Raw genomic sequence first — 18152 nt, forward strand, 5'->3', positions numbered from 1 at the left:
CACATTACATCTTTCCCATGCATCAAATAGTGCATCAGTTTTCTAGGGTTTCTTTATGGACCCATCAATAAACTTTGTTTTATTCTTGGAAAGCAAGGCTCTCCTCATACTTCTGCTCCATGAAGAGTAATTATTCTCGTTCAAAGTCTGTGCAATGAGAGTGAGACCCGGGTTCTCACCTGGGTACAGGTAATAGGGGCTGGATGGGTTGGAAGATTCATCTGGGTGTAGGTAGTAAGAACTAGATGGGTTGGAGGATTGATCCATGAGAAAAAGAACCCAAGAAACAGCCCAAGAAGATACCAAGAATTGAATCAGAGGCAACGGAAGCAGAGCAGGTACTAGACCTGCTCTGATACCATAATAAAATTGGCCCAGCACTGCTCACTTGGATCTGCGGCCCAGCCCATGATGGCTTACTGCTGGATAGGCTTTAGGACGAATAGAAGGCGCCACGCAAGCAGTGTGTGAGGCGACTGTGAGAAGAGAGAGAACGGAGCGTTTGGAAGCTCCTCCAGGCGATGAGGCAGCAGTGGCGTCAGTGCAGACCGGCGGCTGTGGAGGCGACGGTTGGCGACAACGAAGAAGGCAAAGATGAAGAGGACAACAAGAGAGGTAAGAAAAATGTAGTCTTTTCTTATTATGTAAAGTTTCAAATATATTGATACAGAGAAAATGTATGTTCTGTTGCTTTCAAATGTAAAAGGGTGTTAAACTAACAAGGGAAACCTAATAACCGTAAAACCTAACAAACAGAAAGAGTTACTGTCTTTTTTACACTAAGGAATCAATTTGATTCCCAATATGTAACAATTTTTTAAATTAAAAATTATTGATATATATAAAATAATTTTTATTATTTTTAAAATTATAATTATTTTATGAATTAGAATCTAAATTAAGCTCTAAGTTGAAGTGACTGCAAATTTAATACTCTTCCAACTCGTCTAAGTTGGCTAATGCTTAAAATTTCACCTTTCTCCAAAGTTTTAGTAATGTTGAATTTGTTTCTATCACTATACACTGGCAGCTGTTTGTGCTTCTAATAAGAGCAAACTCTGTTAATGCTTAGTGATTCAATGAAAAGAAATTAGTGTAGTGTTTGATGACTACTCCCAATATATAACATATAAGTTGTAACGAATTACTACAAAAGTACATTCTTTTCATAAAACATTTAATAAATATTAATCTTTTTTATAAGATATTTTTATATTTATACAATTTTAAATTTTTGTTTCTTTGTTTATTAAATGTTATAAATATTCGTGTACTGTATTAATAATAAGTCATAAGAAAATTTTCTACAGAAATGTTATAAATTTTAGATTTGGTTTCTTTTATTGAATGTCTAATAAAAAATTTGAAGTATATGAATCCAAAATATCATTACCTCAATTAAAGAAAATATTTAATTCAGATTCATTGTCTTATGTTTTAAATAAGAATCCAAAAACATTGTAAACACGTTCGAGATCTAGATTTAGATTATTGTTTATCTAAAGTCTTTAACTTCTAGATTTAGATTATTGTTTATCTAAACTCTTTAACTTCTTTTTCTTCTAATAAATTACAAACTCGAATTAATGAATATCTAACTTTTATGATTAACTTGTACTATTTTTTTTACTTTTATAGGTATCTTCATTGACATCACAAGTCAATTAAATGAATGATGACATTTATATTGCAAAATTATCAGGGTCAATTGTCTTTATAATTTGTCATATTTCAACTTTCACACATAATCATTGCTAAATTTGTCTTATTTTTAAATATATTATTAACTAACTATTATTTTATATTGTAGGTATCTAATCAAGAAAGTGTATCAAATGATGAATGAAATAAAAAAGAACAAAACTAATCATTGTTATTGAACATATTTCTTTATAATGTTTACTATTGAATAATGTTATTATTTAATTTTGAAAAAAATAGTTTATCAAAACACGTTAATAGTTTATTTTATATATAATATTTAATTTTAGTTTCAAATTAATGCGTGTTTTGTTTATTAAAATATTTCTAAATAATTATTGTTATTGAACATGTTTTTTTAATGTTTATTATTGAATAATGTTATTATTTGATTTTGAACAATTAGTTTATCAAAACATGTTTTTAAATTATTTTATCAAAAATAATTTATCAAAACATGTTAATAGTTTATTTTATATATAATATTTAATTTAGTTTCAAAATAATGCGTGTTTTGTTTATTAAAATATTTCTAAATAATCATTGTTATTGAACATGTTTCTTTTAATGTTTATTATCGAAGAATGTTATTATTTGATTTTGAACAATTAGTTTATCAAAACATGTTTTTAAATTATATGTATATGTTTATAATTTATTTTATATATAATATTCAATTTTAGTTTAAATTAATGCGTGTTTTGTTTATTAAAGTATTTCTAAATAATAAAATAAATTAAATAATACAAAAAAATTAATTTAATTTGTATTTTCACTGTTTTGGAATCCTATTTAGTATTGGTATTTTTCAAAAACCTTTCGTAAGTTACGACAGTTTCCAAACCCTAATTAATTTTGACAGTTTCGAAATGGTGATTTCCAATAAACATTTACAAATAATGGCGATTTTCGTGAAACATATGTAAATAATGACAATTTCCATAAAACCTCTATAAAAACAGCAATTTCCATAAAACGTTGGTAAATAACGACAGTTTCTATAAAACCTTTTTAAATAGCAACAGTTTTTCCAAAATCCTAAAAAATTGTAGCGGTTATAAAAAAGTCGTTAATAATTACTTACAAATAATCTTACAAATGCTGTTTTTCTAATAATTTTTGCAACTTTGGAAATTGCATTTTTCAGAGGTTAAAATTATAGTAATGTTAAATTGTTAAAAAGTAACCCCTAATAAAATTTCAAAATGTTGTTATGAAATAATTTTAAAAATATTTAATGACAATAACATACTAAAAAAGTTTATTTAATAATAATTAACTATTATTGACTACGCTAAATGCTATTTTATAAACTAATAATAGTTAAACTTTATATACTTTAATTTACAAACTAATTATAAACTTTTATTAATAATATACTATTTTAAATGTTAATAATGATTTTTTATCAAATGCTGTCTAGTTTAATTAATATAATATAAGATTATTTTTTCTCTCTAAATTAATTACTATTCAATAATTTTAAATAATTTTCTTATAGTGCAAACTTAGTTGGTTTATAACATTCATGTAAAAATTTAATTTAATTAATTACTTTTATTGTCAGGCTTATGTCAAAGAACAGGATGAATTACCTAATGAATTATCTAATGATTATTTTTTTTCTCTAAATTAGTTATTATTTAATAATTTTAAATAATTTCCTTATAGTGCAAACTTAATTGGTTGATAAGATTCATGAAAGAATTTAATTAAATTAATTACTTTTATTGTCAGGCTTATGTCAAAGAACAGGATAATACCTAATGAATTTTGGAGTGACTCCCCTGAGTGAACATTATAATATTATAAAAATATAAAAAAAAGTTATGATTTATTTTTTAAAAGGACAGATAGCAACGACACAAAAGTTTCTGTATAAAGTACCATATTTTAACAAACAGAATTAAATAATTAAGATTCTTTAGCGAACATGATACCATAGCAGAGACGTGTTGTAACACCTTATTTATACAAATTACTGTATAATTGAGAGTCAGTCAACTTCTATGATTGGGAAACCAATTTGCATGGCAAGACTTTCCTTCGTCATAATGAAGGTTTTTGAAAAATAGTCTTGCAGTCGTAATTTAGCATAAAGATTTTTTTAATTTCTTAGTCTTCGAGGATAAAATTATATATATATTTGGAGAAGATTAAACAATAAAATAAACTATTTTATTCGTATAAGTAAAAATAAATATATGCTCTTAATTTGTATATGAAAAATATATTTAAATTTTCCAAATTGTAAATACCTAAACCGATTTTAATTTTGTGAAAATTTAATAAATAATTTTTGTAAAAAAATATTATTGAATGTGTTTTGAGTCTAATTTTAAGAACGTAAAATATTAACATCGTTAAATTAAAATAAATATATCTATTATTTTTAAAAATTAAAAAAAACACTGAAATTTAAAAGGTAAAAAATTACAATTATACATTAAAAATACTAAAAATATATTTAATTCATAAATTTATCTCTCACAAAGTGTTATACATGTCTTACTGGATACTAATAGATTTTAGGCATGGTGTTAGAAGTTTGAAAGGAATTAGTCTCCAACCAATGATTGAGGGTTGTTAGAAGGTAAGAAGAAAGTGAAAGAAACAGAGATATGATAACAAAAGAAATTGTGAGGGTAATTCAAAAAGAGTGATAAATACAAGATCATAAAACTATATGAAATAAAGTGGGAGAAATGGCAAAGATGGTGTCCTAATAAGATAGATTTGTGGCCCTTTGGAAGACCCATAATATGTGGCCATCATAGACTTCAATCTTGAAATGGATGGACTAAAACAAAATCCCAAACAGTGTAGGGGACACTTAGGTTCTCTGGCCAGAGCAGAATTTGCCACCTTTGTTGATGGTCCACATGCCTGAAAAAAATTCCTCACTCTCTCTTTCTCAAAGACTCTGAATTTTCCTTTTCACTGCTCTACACTCCAACTTTTCCTTTTCATAAAGTGACTAACTTTTTCTTCAGTAAATGAAATTCTAAGCCATCTTTGAAATTACATGTGCCACAAAAGTACAAACTCCTTCACTTCTCTCCTGCTCCTCCCTTCTATTTAATCCATTCTCATCTTTCATTAGCCACAGTGCCCTTTCTCCAATTCAGTTATCTCTGCTCCTTTGAGCCTTTCTACCCAAAAGCAAACACCAGCTACAGGCCAATCAACAATAAAAACACACTCTTTTTTGCCCATCTCTTTTCCTTTCTTTTGGGTGTTCGCCACCCACCCACTCATCGCAAATTTGCACTCACAAATCCAAACACAGCCCATTGGTCGGTTTCAGAGATGAGCACCATGCACATAGAAACCCCACAAACTTTGCCTGATGGCAGCAAGAACTTCGATGAAGATGGACGAGCTAAAAGAACAGGTATAATTAACTCTTCTTCACGTATTAATAATTTTTATGATAATTATGATATATAGTGAGTAACTGAAAGTTGGAAATGGTTAATTTGAAGGGACATGGGTGACCGCAAGTGCTCACATCATAACGGCGGTGATTGGTTCAGGAGTTCTTTCTCTTGCATGGGCAATTGCTCAGATGGGTTGGGTCGCTGGTCCTGCAGTGCTTTTTGCCTTCTCTTTTATCACATATTTCACTTCCACTCTTCTCGCTGATTGTTACCGTTCACCTGACCCTGTCCATGGCAAGCGAAACTACACATATTCTGAGGTTGTCAAAGCCAACTTAGGTACCAACATCATTCATATTTTGTTAAATTTTCTGTCGGTACAAGTGGCCGATACTTGACACGTGAGTGTTCTGGTTTTCTATCACTCTTGTTTTATTGAAAACATTTTTCTGTCTCCGAAAAGATAAGCCACATGAATATAGGAATACTATTTTTCCCGTGACAGTATTATTATACTTTGTTAACAATTTCAGTAGCAAAATTCACCTGACACTGATGGGATATAATTGTATGTTACGTTTGTTTGTGTCGATAGGAGGTAGAAAATTTCAGCTTTGTGGATTGGCTCAGTATATAAATCTTGTGGGGGTAACCATCGGCTACACAATAACTGCATCTATCAGTATGGTGTAAGTTTTCACATGATGATGTTTTGGCTTCAAAGACTGTGTGAGACTGTTTTTTAATGTTTTATTGTTTGATATTTGTTGAAAATTGATTAGGGCGGTGAAGAGGTCGAACTGTTTTCACAAACATGGACATGGAGACAAGTGCTACATAAATAACTATCCTTTCATGATCGTGTTTGCCTGCATCCAAATTGTTCTTAGCCAAATACCAAACTTCCATAAACTCTCTTGGCTCTCTATTGTTGCAGCTGTTATGTCTTTCGCTTATTCTTCCATTGGCCTTGGCCTCTCCCTTGCCAAAGTCGCAGGTAGATAACCATTTCATTATCACTCAATTTTGACCTTAGGCCTAATTCTTTTAAAACTATAAAAAGAAAATTAGGCATATATATAGTTCAGCCTTTTAAAACTTAAAGAAGTTCAAAAAATTGAGAATTTTGACTAAAAGTAGAAGCTATCTTAAATATATATATATATATATATATATATATATATATATATATATATATATATATATATATATATATATATATATATATATATATATTTTAATGATTGTATAACTGAAAATAAATATGAATTAACTTATATCTTTAAAATGTTAATAAACTAAATTATTTAATATTAAAATAGTTTTTAAAAAAATATGTTAATATTAGGATGATGAGTTTTGATTCTATTTATTAATAAAAACATGAGTTCTTTCTAACACATTAAGAATGACTGAAAATTACAAAATTAGAAAAGCTATATAAATAAATTATTCCCTGTTTGTGTGTTTTCTAAGCAAGAAGTTAAGAATTTGAATTTTAATAATTATTTTTAAAGCGTGCAATTTATTTTATATACATTAAAGTGTTTATTGGTGTTAATAGTGGTTTTTGTTGCAACTATAGATGAAAAAACAAAATTATTTACAGCTTTTTAATAAATTTTAGTTAATAAAATATGTGTTCTGTTAGTATTTTTCGTTAATGAAATAGTGCTAACGAAATAAAGGACCATGCTTAAAGGTGGGGGACACGTGCGAACAAGCTTAACAGGGGTGCAAGTTGGGGTGGACGTTTCGGGAATAGAAAAAGTTTGGAGGATGTTTCAAGCTATCGGTGACATTGCCTTCGCTTATGCTTTTTCTAACGTGCTCATTGAGATCCAGGCAAGTAATATTTATGTTATTAATTAATTAATTAAGTAATTATCTGCAAATAATTATAAAATAAGTGTGTGATTTTAATTAAATTTGCGTGAATAAAATTGTCTTGAATTATGTGTTTTTAATTTTGTTTCTATCCGTATGGATATCTGAAATTATTGAAGAAACTTCATATCAGTATAAGAATATTATTATTACGAAAAAGAATTAATTAATGGATTACGATAGAGACAACAGAAAATGCGGTGAAACGGTTCGTGTGTGATGGAATTTGAAAAATGTTGTGTTTTCTATTCGTATAAAAGTTGAAATGTGTGCCTGAATTGAATTTGGTAGCGGCATGTTGTATGAATTCAACTAGTCAATAGTCATACGTAACCCCAACTGCTATTGTTTACCATAACTTTTGTTTATTTTTTTCATTTTCTTCTTTTGTCGTTGACTTATGTCTATGCATTATTTAGTATCTAAATATAGTGTTGGGATTAGATGCATCAATTAATAACAACCATATTATTCTAAGATATTATACCAAAGATATTTTTATTTATTTATTTATATATTTCCAAATCATGTATGTACCACCTAGCTAGCTCTATCTAAACGAGTTGATAATTTAAGACTCCATAGATGTTTCTTTTCAGTTTTCAGTCCATTTGGTGTATTCGTTTGACTTGCGTGTCGTCGCTTTTGAACATAAAAGATACCCTCATCCGACCATAAGACCAAAAGTCAGCAAGAACGTAGAATTTAGTATTTAAAATTATATATAATTGTCATACTAATCTCTGAATTAAAGAAAAGGTCTATAAAATTTCATTTATATATATATATATATATATATATATATATAATTTATTTATTTTATATCTTATTATTATTACTTAATATTATGATAAATTATATATTCAACAACGAAGATACACAAATGAAATTCGAATCTATGTCCTTTAACTCAATATTTTAAAATAATAGATTTATAGATATTTTTGTATGATGCTCAGCACTTTTACATTTATTTAAAGTGGAAGTTAAATTCCTTAGCCTTAAATTTTTAGGATGAGATTCAAATTAGAAAAAAAGTAAAAACTTAAAATATTTAAAAATTGAATGAAATTTACTAATATAACTGCGAAGTGAAATTCGCCTCAGAAATTGAATTGAACATTTGCTGAGACAAAACTATAAAATCCATAAAAAACTTATCACATATCATATATCACGAAAAACAAAAGCTAGGGTAAAAGTAAGTTAAGACTAGACAATGTTTGAATTTATTATGAATGACACATTATGAAAGTTTATCCCACTAAAACAGAAATGTGGTCGATAATGTTGCAGGACACCCTGAAATCAAGTCCACCAGAGAACAGAGTGATGAAGAGAGCTAGTTTGATTGGGATAATGACGACAACATTATTTTATGTACTGTGTGGGTGCTTAGGATATGCTGCATTTGGAAATGATGCACCAGGAAATTTCCTCACAGGGTTCGGCTTCTACGAGCCCTTTTGGCTAATAGACTTGGCCAATATCTGCATTGCAGTGCATTTAGTTGGGGCATACCAGGTACATAACTTGCTAAGGAAAAATTTATTGTTTGTTAAGAATGTTTGTTAAGAATGTTTGGTATTGAAATTTTGCAATGGGCAGGTGTTTGTGCAACCTATATTCGGGTTCGTGGAGAAATGGAGCAAAGAAAAATGGCCAGAAAGCCGATTTATAAACGGAGAGCATGCTGTGAAGGTTCCTTTGTGTGAAAGCTTTAGCGTGAATTTTTTTAGGATGTTGTGGAGGACAACGTATGTGGTTATCACTGCTGTTCTAGCTATGCTATTTCCATTCTTCAATGACTTTCTGGGGCTCATTGGTTCACTCTCATTCTGGCCACTCACGGTTTACTTCCCAATAGAGATGTACATTAAGAAATCCAAGATGCAAAGATTTTCCTTCACATGGACATGGCTCAAGATTCTGAGTTGGGTCTGTTTGATCATTTCTATTATCTCAGCAGTGGGTTCCATCCAAGGCCTTGCTGTTGATCTCAAGAAATACAAGCCCTTCCAAGCACAGCAATAGAACACAACATTATTCATGTTTTGTTGCAACCTTTCTGTTTTTATTATTATGTTTTGAAGTAGTGTGACTCCAAATCGAGACAGCTTGTTAAAACCTAAGCAATAATGACATGTATACGTGTTTAATTTGCAATCTTACATTGTTTTATCCCGAGTCTCTTAATAAATTATCAGTCAGCTATCCCCAAGATGGTTACAAATTAGGTACATTGTATAATTACTTTCAAAGGATTTTTGTCTTACTGAAAATTCAACATGTTAGCCTATGTTTTCATAGAGTGAAACTTTTAAATTTTATAAATTCAGTTATATATGAGATAGAAAAAAATTTACATTAATAAAGTATGACCAAGAATTTAAATAAAAGTTATAAGGTAAAATTTAGTATTTAAAATTATTATTAATGTAATAATTCTTGTAAAATCTACACTAACGGTTAAGAAAACACAACAAAAATAATTAAAGAAAAAAAAGTAATAAACTAACCTTAAACTAAAGTCAAGTGCATAACTATAACAATAAAAATAGCTATATTAAATTTAGCATGGAAAAATGAAAATAAAAAGAATAAAATCACACGCCTAATTAAAATGAATAAATGTGATTGAGATGTAAAATTATGAAGAAGATAATATCTTTAGAAATCAAAAATATGCACCTAAAATTATAAGATAAAAATGATGAAATTTTAATTTGAAAAGTATGATGATCAAATTAAATAAAATCAAATAGCAATAAGACAAAAATAAAAAGAAATAAAAGGCTTAAAACAATAATAATGAAATAAGTTAATTTCACAATTTTTTTAAAATAAAATTCATCATTAATTTTTTTAAAATAAAATTCATCATTGATTTTTCAAAAATTATTGCTCAAATAATTATTATTTTAAATTTTCAAATTAATCAAGTTTCCATTTAATTTGTTGGTGTACTCATGATTAACCAAAATAACTTCTCAATTAAAACAAATACCTTTTAGATTCATCATAACAACGCATAATCATGTCTATTATTTTCTCTCTTTATCATGTAAAATTAATCACAATAATGATTAATTCTTATTTAAAATTTTATTTTATTAAAGTTTTTACCTTTAATCAAAATAACTTCTTAATATTAGCAAAATTTCATTTAATAGTTTTTTACTTTAACAAAAATTATTTATTAATTATAATTAAAAATTGTCAGGCCTCGGAAAAACCCCACCCAAACCCACCTGTTTAATCTCATTTAATGCGCCCAAAATCCTGCTCAGAATCATTAAAACGCACCCAATTCCCCTCTGCGCTGACGCCAGGTGTCATGAAACGAGGATCTAAAATCAGATAGTGGAATGCAGGTGGCAGCAGAAGAGCGGACGCTCGTTTTACGTGGGAAGAAAAATGATTTTTCTGAAACCTTCTTCCCACTTTCTCTGCATGCACCCATAGTCTTCCAAAAATCTGATCTTTCATTTTCTCCTTTTTCTCACTAGAAATCCTAGCTTCTCTCTAAGTAAAGTCACCCTTCTTCTTCTCCGATCATCATTCAGGCACCGTAGAAGCATCACCGACGTCCCAAGCTTCTATTTAAACCGAACAGTTCTGGATTCTGAAGCTGGTAAGTTTCTTCCCCTCAGTCGTTCGTTTTTTTGTTACATGCAAACCAAGTTCTGGTTGCATGAAGGGGTATAGTCTAAGTTATTCTTGATTTTTATGGTTAAATTTAGTTGGAAGAATTAAGTGATCCGTGAGGGTAGAAAGCTGTAGACGAACGAACCCAAAATCTTACATTTAGGACGTTTCACTCACTAATCCAGGTAAGGGAAGCTTATTTAATTTAATTTGAATTGTGTGCTGTAGAACTGTTGACGTTCGTTGATTTGATGATGTTGATGCATGATGATTATTATGGTTTGAATAATTGAACGTTCGTTTACTTGATGAGTTGAAATGATATATTGTTGTGTTAGGTTATGATGCATGAAATATATTAAACCTGTTTGATATGTGAAGTATGAGATATGAATATTGATAGTGATAGAAATTTTATAAAGTTCGGAAGTTATGAAAGTATAAGTTGAGAAAAACTGATTTGAAATAAATGATTCTGTATAAGAGGTTATACTATGATAAAGTACGTTCGTCATCGAATGGTCATTGACCGTTCAGTTTTTCTAATAAACCTAGTTTAAACGGGATTCTTTCATTTGGAGACAATCCTAGTATAGGACGAGCGCCCTCGTGTGGAAATACTATGTTTGAGCGTTCGGCCAAACATAGTTGTATACGAACGTCCCTTGATAGCGTAATATATATATATATATATATATATATATATATATATATATATATATATATATATATATATATATATATATATATATATATATATTTGTATACCTTAGTCGTTCGTAGTGCTCGGTCTTATACCAAGCGTTCGTACTACTTAGTGCTCGGTCTTACACCTAGCGCTCGTTCGAGCTTGGTCTTACACCAAGCGTTCGTATTCGATTCCTATATAATATATATTGATAAAATAACGTTCGTCCAAATTCAGTAAATCCTTTTACCGTGCTCGGTCTTTGACCAGCAGTCGGTTTCTGTAATTTTAATTCTTCTAAGTATGGTTCTTTAATTTTCTTAAGGGGCCTATATCCATTGGATCCGGCCTAGAGCCTTTGTACTTAAACTATTATTTGAGTATTTACCTAAAACTTACGAGAGTCAGTTCATTCAACTGACTCAAGTGGTAAATGACGTGAGTCATATGCGGTGTTATTACAGTCGGTTTTACTCTGTTCTGGAACGGGGAATTTCTCGGTCTCGTTCCTCACGTTCGTCCTCGTTATAAAGAGGGCTGAACGTTCGTTATTTTGTGCATTTGAAAGGGGTGACGAAAATGGTCTTACATTGAAAGATTATAATTGAAGAACAATATATGAGATGAATAAACGATTGTGGATTTTGAACGAGCCTTCCAGGGAGGAACGACTCTTGAATGAAAGTTAGAATTTGTAAAGTATGAATGTGGACAAAGCTTAGCTGACGATTCATCCTGATGTTCCGCGAGTGCTCGTCCTCATGTAGAGGGGGTACGTCATGTGTGGGAACGGCAGGAGGTCCTAGTCCTTAGGGGTACTTTGGACGGAACGGACTAACCTCGGGTGGCAGCTGATGAGAATTCCAGTTACTACATCACCCGGGTGCACGAACGTCGTAGCTACACGGAATTCATACAGTCCGGACAGTCGGTCTAGTATCAGGGCTTTGATTGAATTGTTTATTTGATATATATTTGACTATGCTTGCATGTGAAATTGTATGTTATTACTTGAATTAAATTACATAAGCTTACCCTGTGTATTTCCTTGTGTTGTCTCGTTTGTACGTTCGTCCTTGTCTTTGCAATGATCATCCGTGTGGATGTGAGCAGCTGGTGAGGCGTTACTGGAGGAGACGCTCGAAGAAGGAATTTTAGAAGAAGAGAACCTCGTTGTTGTAGAAGTGAAGGCCGAACAGTAGGATGTTCGGTAGTAGTTATAGCTTAGTACGAAGTGACCGTTCGGTTACTTTCTTCTTCTTTTGATATTTGACCGTTCGATACTTGTCTTTTGTAAGCTGTTCGGTCATGATCTTCGTTAATCTTGTACAGTTTATTTTGGAAACGTTATGTAAGGTCGTTCGTCCAAAACCTTGTTCTGGATTAGTATAAAACTGATTTAGTTTATCATTAAATGTAATTAATTCTATTATATGGTGTTTACTGTATTTTTGGGATGTTACAAAAATTCTTTTACTCATATAATTAAAATGCTGGTAAATTAAACATAGTATTAATTTGTTATAATATAAAAATCACTACTTTAATTTAATTTAGAGATAAAAAAACATAAATAAATATAAATTACATCTCAATTAATAAATTATAATAGAATCAATCCTAAAAGCTTAACCTTTCTAAACGAGATATTACACATCATGATGGTAAAGTAAAGGAAATTTTTTAAGATTGTAAAGCTCTCTTGATAAATTTCCCCAAACCTTCTAATACAGGAATTAACTGAACCTTTTTTCTGTAATTTTTGTTGCTATATTTTTAAGGTAGTTGTTAATCAGGATTTTGTAAATAAAATTTTCTGATATTAAATAAATTATTTAAAAATGTCAAATAAATTATAAACATATAAATGTTGTCCAAATTTCCGGTTACAGTAGTGGATTTCTGTTTTCAACTAAAATAGAATAGGCTAAGCACAAATTTATCTTCTGTTTTCTTCTCCTTCATTCTCGTGCAAGTAGAACAGGACAGGGGTTACCACCATTGAGCCAACGTCGTTCCTCAAAGTTGTGTGGATCTATAGTGGAGGTGTTGTGGTTGTTGTGTGGAAGCGCGTGCTAGAACGGTGGAGATTAGATCGGAGATCCAATGGAGCTTGCGTGGTGTGATTGCTGATGCAAGATCTACGTGGATATGCGACGAGGCCTGTTGCGTTTCTGGTAACTGTTTGGAGGTCCAGTGGTGTGCGTTTGGGGCTCCGGTTAAAAGGTGTTGTTGTTTATTGGGTTATTATGATTGCAACAATGGTGGTCAGCTTGGGGGTCTACGCGGTTTCCTGTGACTTGTTCGGAGGTCCGCGGGATTGCTGTGGTGGTTCGGTGACAGATTGACATAGATTTGTGAGTATATGGAGAAGGGCATCTGACAATATTGGTAGGATGGGTGAAAATGTTATTATTTTAATATAATATTCTGTGCCATCAAAAGCGGAAGCTTTACCTTTAGACCACAAGTTTGCTTTTAACGGTTGTTTCTGAAGATATTTACAAAGTGTTTTGTTGTGAATGTTTTGCAACGTTAATATTTATTAAAAAAATAATTTTTTAAGAGATTTTTATGTTATAGACGTGATACATAAACTCTATAAATAGAACACTTTTTTCACTTCAAAATACATTATTAGAATTATTCTTTTCTTATTCTTTTTTTTCTTAGTTTTATTCTTTCTCTTTTCTTCTACTCTTAAAAATATTTTGGGTTTATTTTATTCTCTCTTTAGAGATTCTTGCTAGTTGTGAGATCCTCAGAAATTCTGAGAAGTTCCTATTGTATCTCGGGGGCTTGCGCCACGGATAAGTCTTTAAGGACAGTGAATCTACACGTCTCAGGAAATATTATTCGTGATTATGTCAGCAATTTTATACAACAATCTTAAGGACTTATGACTGACATTAACAACTCAATCCTACAGGATCAAAACTTTGTCTTCAGAACTCAGATGGTATTTACAAAACCCATAACTTCCGGAGGTTGCCAAGGTGCTCGCAACAACGATGACTTTTGTGATCGCATTTGTAAGGACCGCGGATGAGGACAAAGAAGATGAGGTACTTGAGTAAATTTTCGTATACTTTACCTACAAAGAGAAAAGTACAACTAGGTATTTTCTCGTTTACCAATCTTAAATATTTTTAAAATTGTGGGAGTGTAGGTAATTTTTACTTAATTACTCGAAAAAATAAATTTTGGCTTTTCACCTAATGATATTAATAGTATTCTAAATTTTAAAATGGTGATTGTGTCATTATATATTTGTATGTGGATTGTAAGACCCAATTTAGAATTAAATTGTTTCTAGGATCAAACTTTGACATGGAAGACATGGGTGAAGCCAATGTGTTTTTAGGTATTAGAATCATAAGGAAGAGAGATAGTATATTACTATCCCAAGACCAATATATTGAGAAACTTCTTAAGAAGTTTAGGTTTTATGACCTCACCAGTACCTCTTATATGCTAATTCCAAATTAATGAAAAATATAGGAGAATCATTATCTTAGTTTTAGTATGCCCAGATAATTGGGAACTTACTGCACTTAGTGTGCTTTTCTAGACCTGATATTGCTTATGCAGTAGGTACACTTAATGTCCAAGTCAAGAACATTGGGATGCACTTGCTAGGCTTATGAGATACTTAAGAGGTTCAATGGATTATGCCATTGAATATAGTGGATTTCCCGTTGTACTAGAAGGGTACAATGATGCTAACTGGATATTTGATTCAGACGAGACAAAATCCATTAGTGATTATGTATTCACACTTAGGGGTGGTGTGATTACATGGAGATCAGTCAGACAAACAATTATTGCAAGATCAACAATGGAATCTGAGTTTGTTGCTCTTGAGATGGTTGGTAATGAGACTGAGTGTGGTTGAAAAAATTCTTAGCCAACATTCCTCTAGGAATGAAACCAACCCCATCGGTATCAATACACTGTGATTGCCAGTCGGCAATAACTATAGCTAAAAACAAGAATTACAATGGAAAGAATAGACATATTCAATTGAGACACAATTTGGTGAAGCAGCTGCTAAAGAGTGGAACTATTTTCCATTGATTATGTGAAGTTGGAACAAAATCTAGCAAATCCTCTGACAAAACCCCTATGAAGACAAATGATATTAGAAACATCGAGGGGAATGAGACTTAAGCCACTTGCAAACAAACAAGTGATGGTAACCCAACCTTTGTGATTGAAGATCCCATGAATAAGGTTCATATGGATAAAAACAAGTCACTTGTTAGTTCTGATAACACTAAATTGATTTTAATCAATTATGTTCATTCCTATGGTGTGTGTGAAAGTGTTAGAGACTGCATTATTGAGAGGCTAAACTTTGTTATTAAAATTCTATGTAGTGAAAGAATTTTAGTTTAAACAAAGTTTTTAAGAGATAAACAATACCTCCTTCTAACCAATAGAAAGATGAATATAGCTTGACTTTGCCTTACAGATGAGCTTCACCACTTAGACTCACTAAAAACAAGCTTTTCCTTCTACAAGCACCAAGAACTCAAGCTTTCTTAAACACTAAGAATTGCAGACAATGCTCTAGCTCTTTAACAATTTAAGTAACACATTTGGTTGCTGCCATCAACACCCTTGCCTAGAAGGTAGACCATCAAACCACATCGCGAACCCAAACCACATCACTTAAACTCTGATCAATATTGTCAAAATTCTTTCAAAAACCTCAAACATATTTCGTTTAACATGGGTATTTGTTAAACATAAAAAAGGGAGAGATTGTTAAGACAAAATCATCTAAAGAGAATATAATGTATAACATCTCAAGTTTTGAAGTTTAAAAAACAACATTTAACGAAATATCATTTAGAGAAATATAACGTTTGGACAAAAGACATTCTTATTAAACACTTATAAGACAAACCATGATGTGTCAATTATAAAATGTTGAACAATATTGATAAAACCATGTATAGTGAAAGAAGCCATAAACGCTATATATCTTATCAATTGTCACTACTTGAAAAAGTTAAAACTCGTGCTAAACGCTTATATTACGAATTATGCTTTAAACTCTATTAACGTATAGATCATTAAATGCATGTACTTACCACACTTTGTTTGTTATGTTGTTTCTCTATGTATCTGCGAAGATATTGGCAATACCAAGATCTACTCAAAAACACTACATGTGGATTAAAAAGACGTGAAATAGGAAGACATTCCTGAAAAGTTTTTTAAAGCTTTATATCCTACCATAGCAAAAGCAATGCTACTCTTTCCAAGGTGTATAAAAGTAAATATTTTCATACGAGAACCCACTTACTCTCAAGAAGGTTAGTTCTCTTTGAGTAACAATTATCTCTCGAAAAAAGCTATATAAGGAGGACTCATACAAGTGAATACAAGAATTTTTGTTATCATTGTATCATTACACTATTGTTCTCTGTATAAGATTACATCATCTAAGTTTGTTCATAGAACAAAAGAAAGAACTTCACAAGTTCTTATATTTTATTGTATTGTATTTATCCTCTTAGTGAGAGTTATTAGAATCTGTACTTGTAAACCAACATTGACTGTGTTTGTATATTATAAAGAGAATTAAAAACCACTTGTATTGTTTAACACATGAGAGTTAAACATTATAGACAAATGTCTAAGATTGATACCAAGATTGGTAAAAATACCTAGATAGTAGGAGTTGTTAAACTCAGACTAGTCAGGATTGGTTAGAGGAACCAAGAGTGGTTAATAATACTTGGTGTATACTAGGAGTGATTTGTATTTGGTTGTCATCTTCTATGAGATTTGTGGAACCTCTTAAGACTTCTTAATGGTTTGTTTGTTTGAGCGAATGATACTATGTATGCAGATTGACAAAGATGGAAATAAGAGATATTTGGTGTTAACATAACCTGTTGGTGATATTGTTGAAAGATTTGCAAGATTAATCACCAAATTCCATCTCGTTTATCAAGAGAGATTTGAAAGAGTTTAGACATTTTTATTATATTATCTGTACCAATGTGGACCGGATGTCGAACAGACCGGACGTTCGCAAAACCATAACGGTCCAACCACGCTACCCTTTCGCTTGTCATCCGGATAAACAACAACTATAAGGTCGGCCGGTCATACCGCCTGCTAACCATGCCGCCTATAAGGACCGGCCGAAAGGCCAAACTTTGGGGGATCGGCCGACCATGCCGCCAATTAACCAGGTTTAAGGTAAGTTGCGGTTAAAAGCTATTGGGCTGAATTTGGGCCGTGATTAACTTTTCACTAGTCCCAAGCCCATAGCGAAAACTATAAATACAGATCCAAGGTGAGTGGTAGATAGGTGGCATTTACTGTGCATTTATTACTGTTCGATAGAGAAAGCCATTGCTCTCAAACTGACTTTGGCATCGGAGAATCTTTCGTAGGTCTTCCACCCGCGCACTGAGAAGGAAATTGAGAAGCGAGAACCGGACGTTTGGAAGACGAAGAGAAGCACGTGGAGGCATTGGACAACTTAGTCCCTACATACCGAAACATTATCCCTTCTCTTTTTAAATAACTTACTAAATGATGATGTTTTTGTATGACAAAAAAATATATTTTTCTTTGTTTCTAAAAATGAACGCACCATATGATAATAATGCTAATACTAATATATATATATATATATATATATATATATATATATATATATATATATATATATTAATACTCTTCAAATTCACCTTGTAATGTTTTTCTATAATTTTAAAAAAGACACATAGTAATATAATTTTTAACTTTTATAAGTTGTGTCTATCTCAATACATAACTCTGAACCTCCTACAAATTTAGATAACAATTGCTTATTAATTGGA

The 18152-nt window shown here is 31.0% G+C and overlaps 1 protein-coding gene and 1 long non-coding RNA gene across 2 annotated transcripts; both read left to right on the forward strand.

Moving 5' to 3' along the window:
* The first annotated feature begins 4556 nt into the window (after positions 1 to 4556).
* On the forward strand, positions 4557 to 9149 carry LOC108338608 (amino acid permease 6). The gene is made up of 7 exons (XM_017575590.2): positions 4557 to 5095; positions 5187 to 5420; positions 5677 to 5770; positions 5864 to 6078; positions 6784 to 6926; positions 8265 to 8492; positions 8577 to 9149. Exons 1-7 carry the CDS (start codon positions 5011 to 5013, stop codon positions 9000 to 9002), a joined length of 1425 nt encoding a protein of 474 aa, XP_017431079.1. The 5' UTR covers positions 4557 to 5010; the 3' UTR covers positions 9003 to 9149.
* A 4036-nt stretch (positions 9150 to 13185) lies between these two features.
* Positions 13186 to 16608, forward strand: LOC128197985 (uncharacterized). Its single transcript, XR_008250757.1, has 3 exons — positions 13186 to 13695; positions 14234 to 14369; positions 16446 to 16608. It is a non-coding gene; the product is annotated as an uncharacterized LOC128197985 (long non-coding RNA).
* Positions 16609 to 18152: the final 1544 nt, after the last annotated feature.

Source organism: Vigna angularis, chromosome 7 (assembly GCF_016808095.1).
Source record: "Vigna angularis cultivar LongXiaoDou No.4 chromosome 7, ASM1680809v1, whole genome shotgun sequence".
Lineage (NCBI taxonomy): Eukaryota > Viridiplantae > Streptophyta > Magnoliopsida > Fabales > Fabaceae > Vigna > Vigna angularis.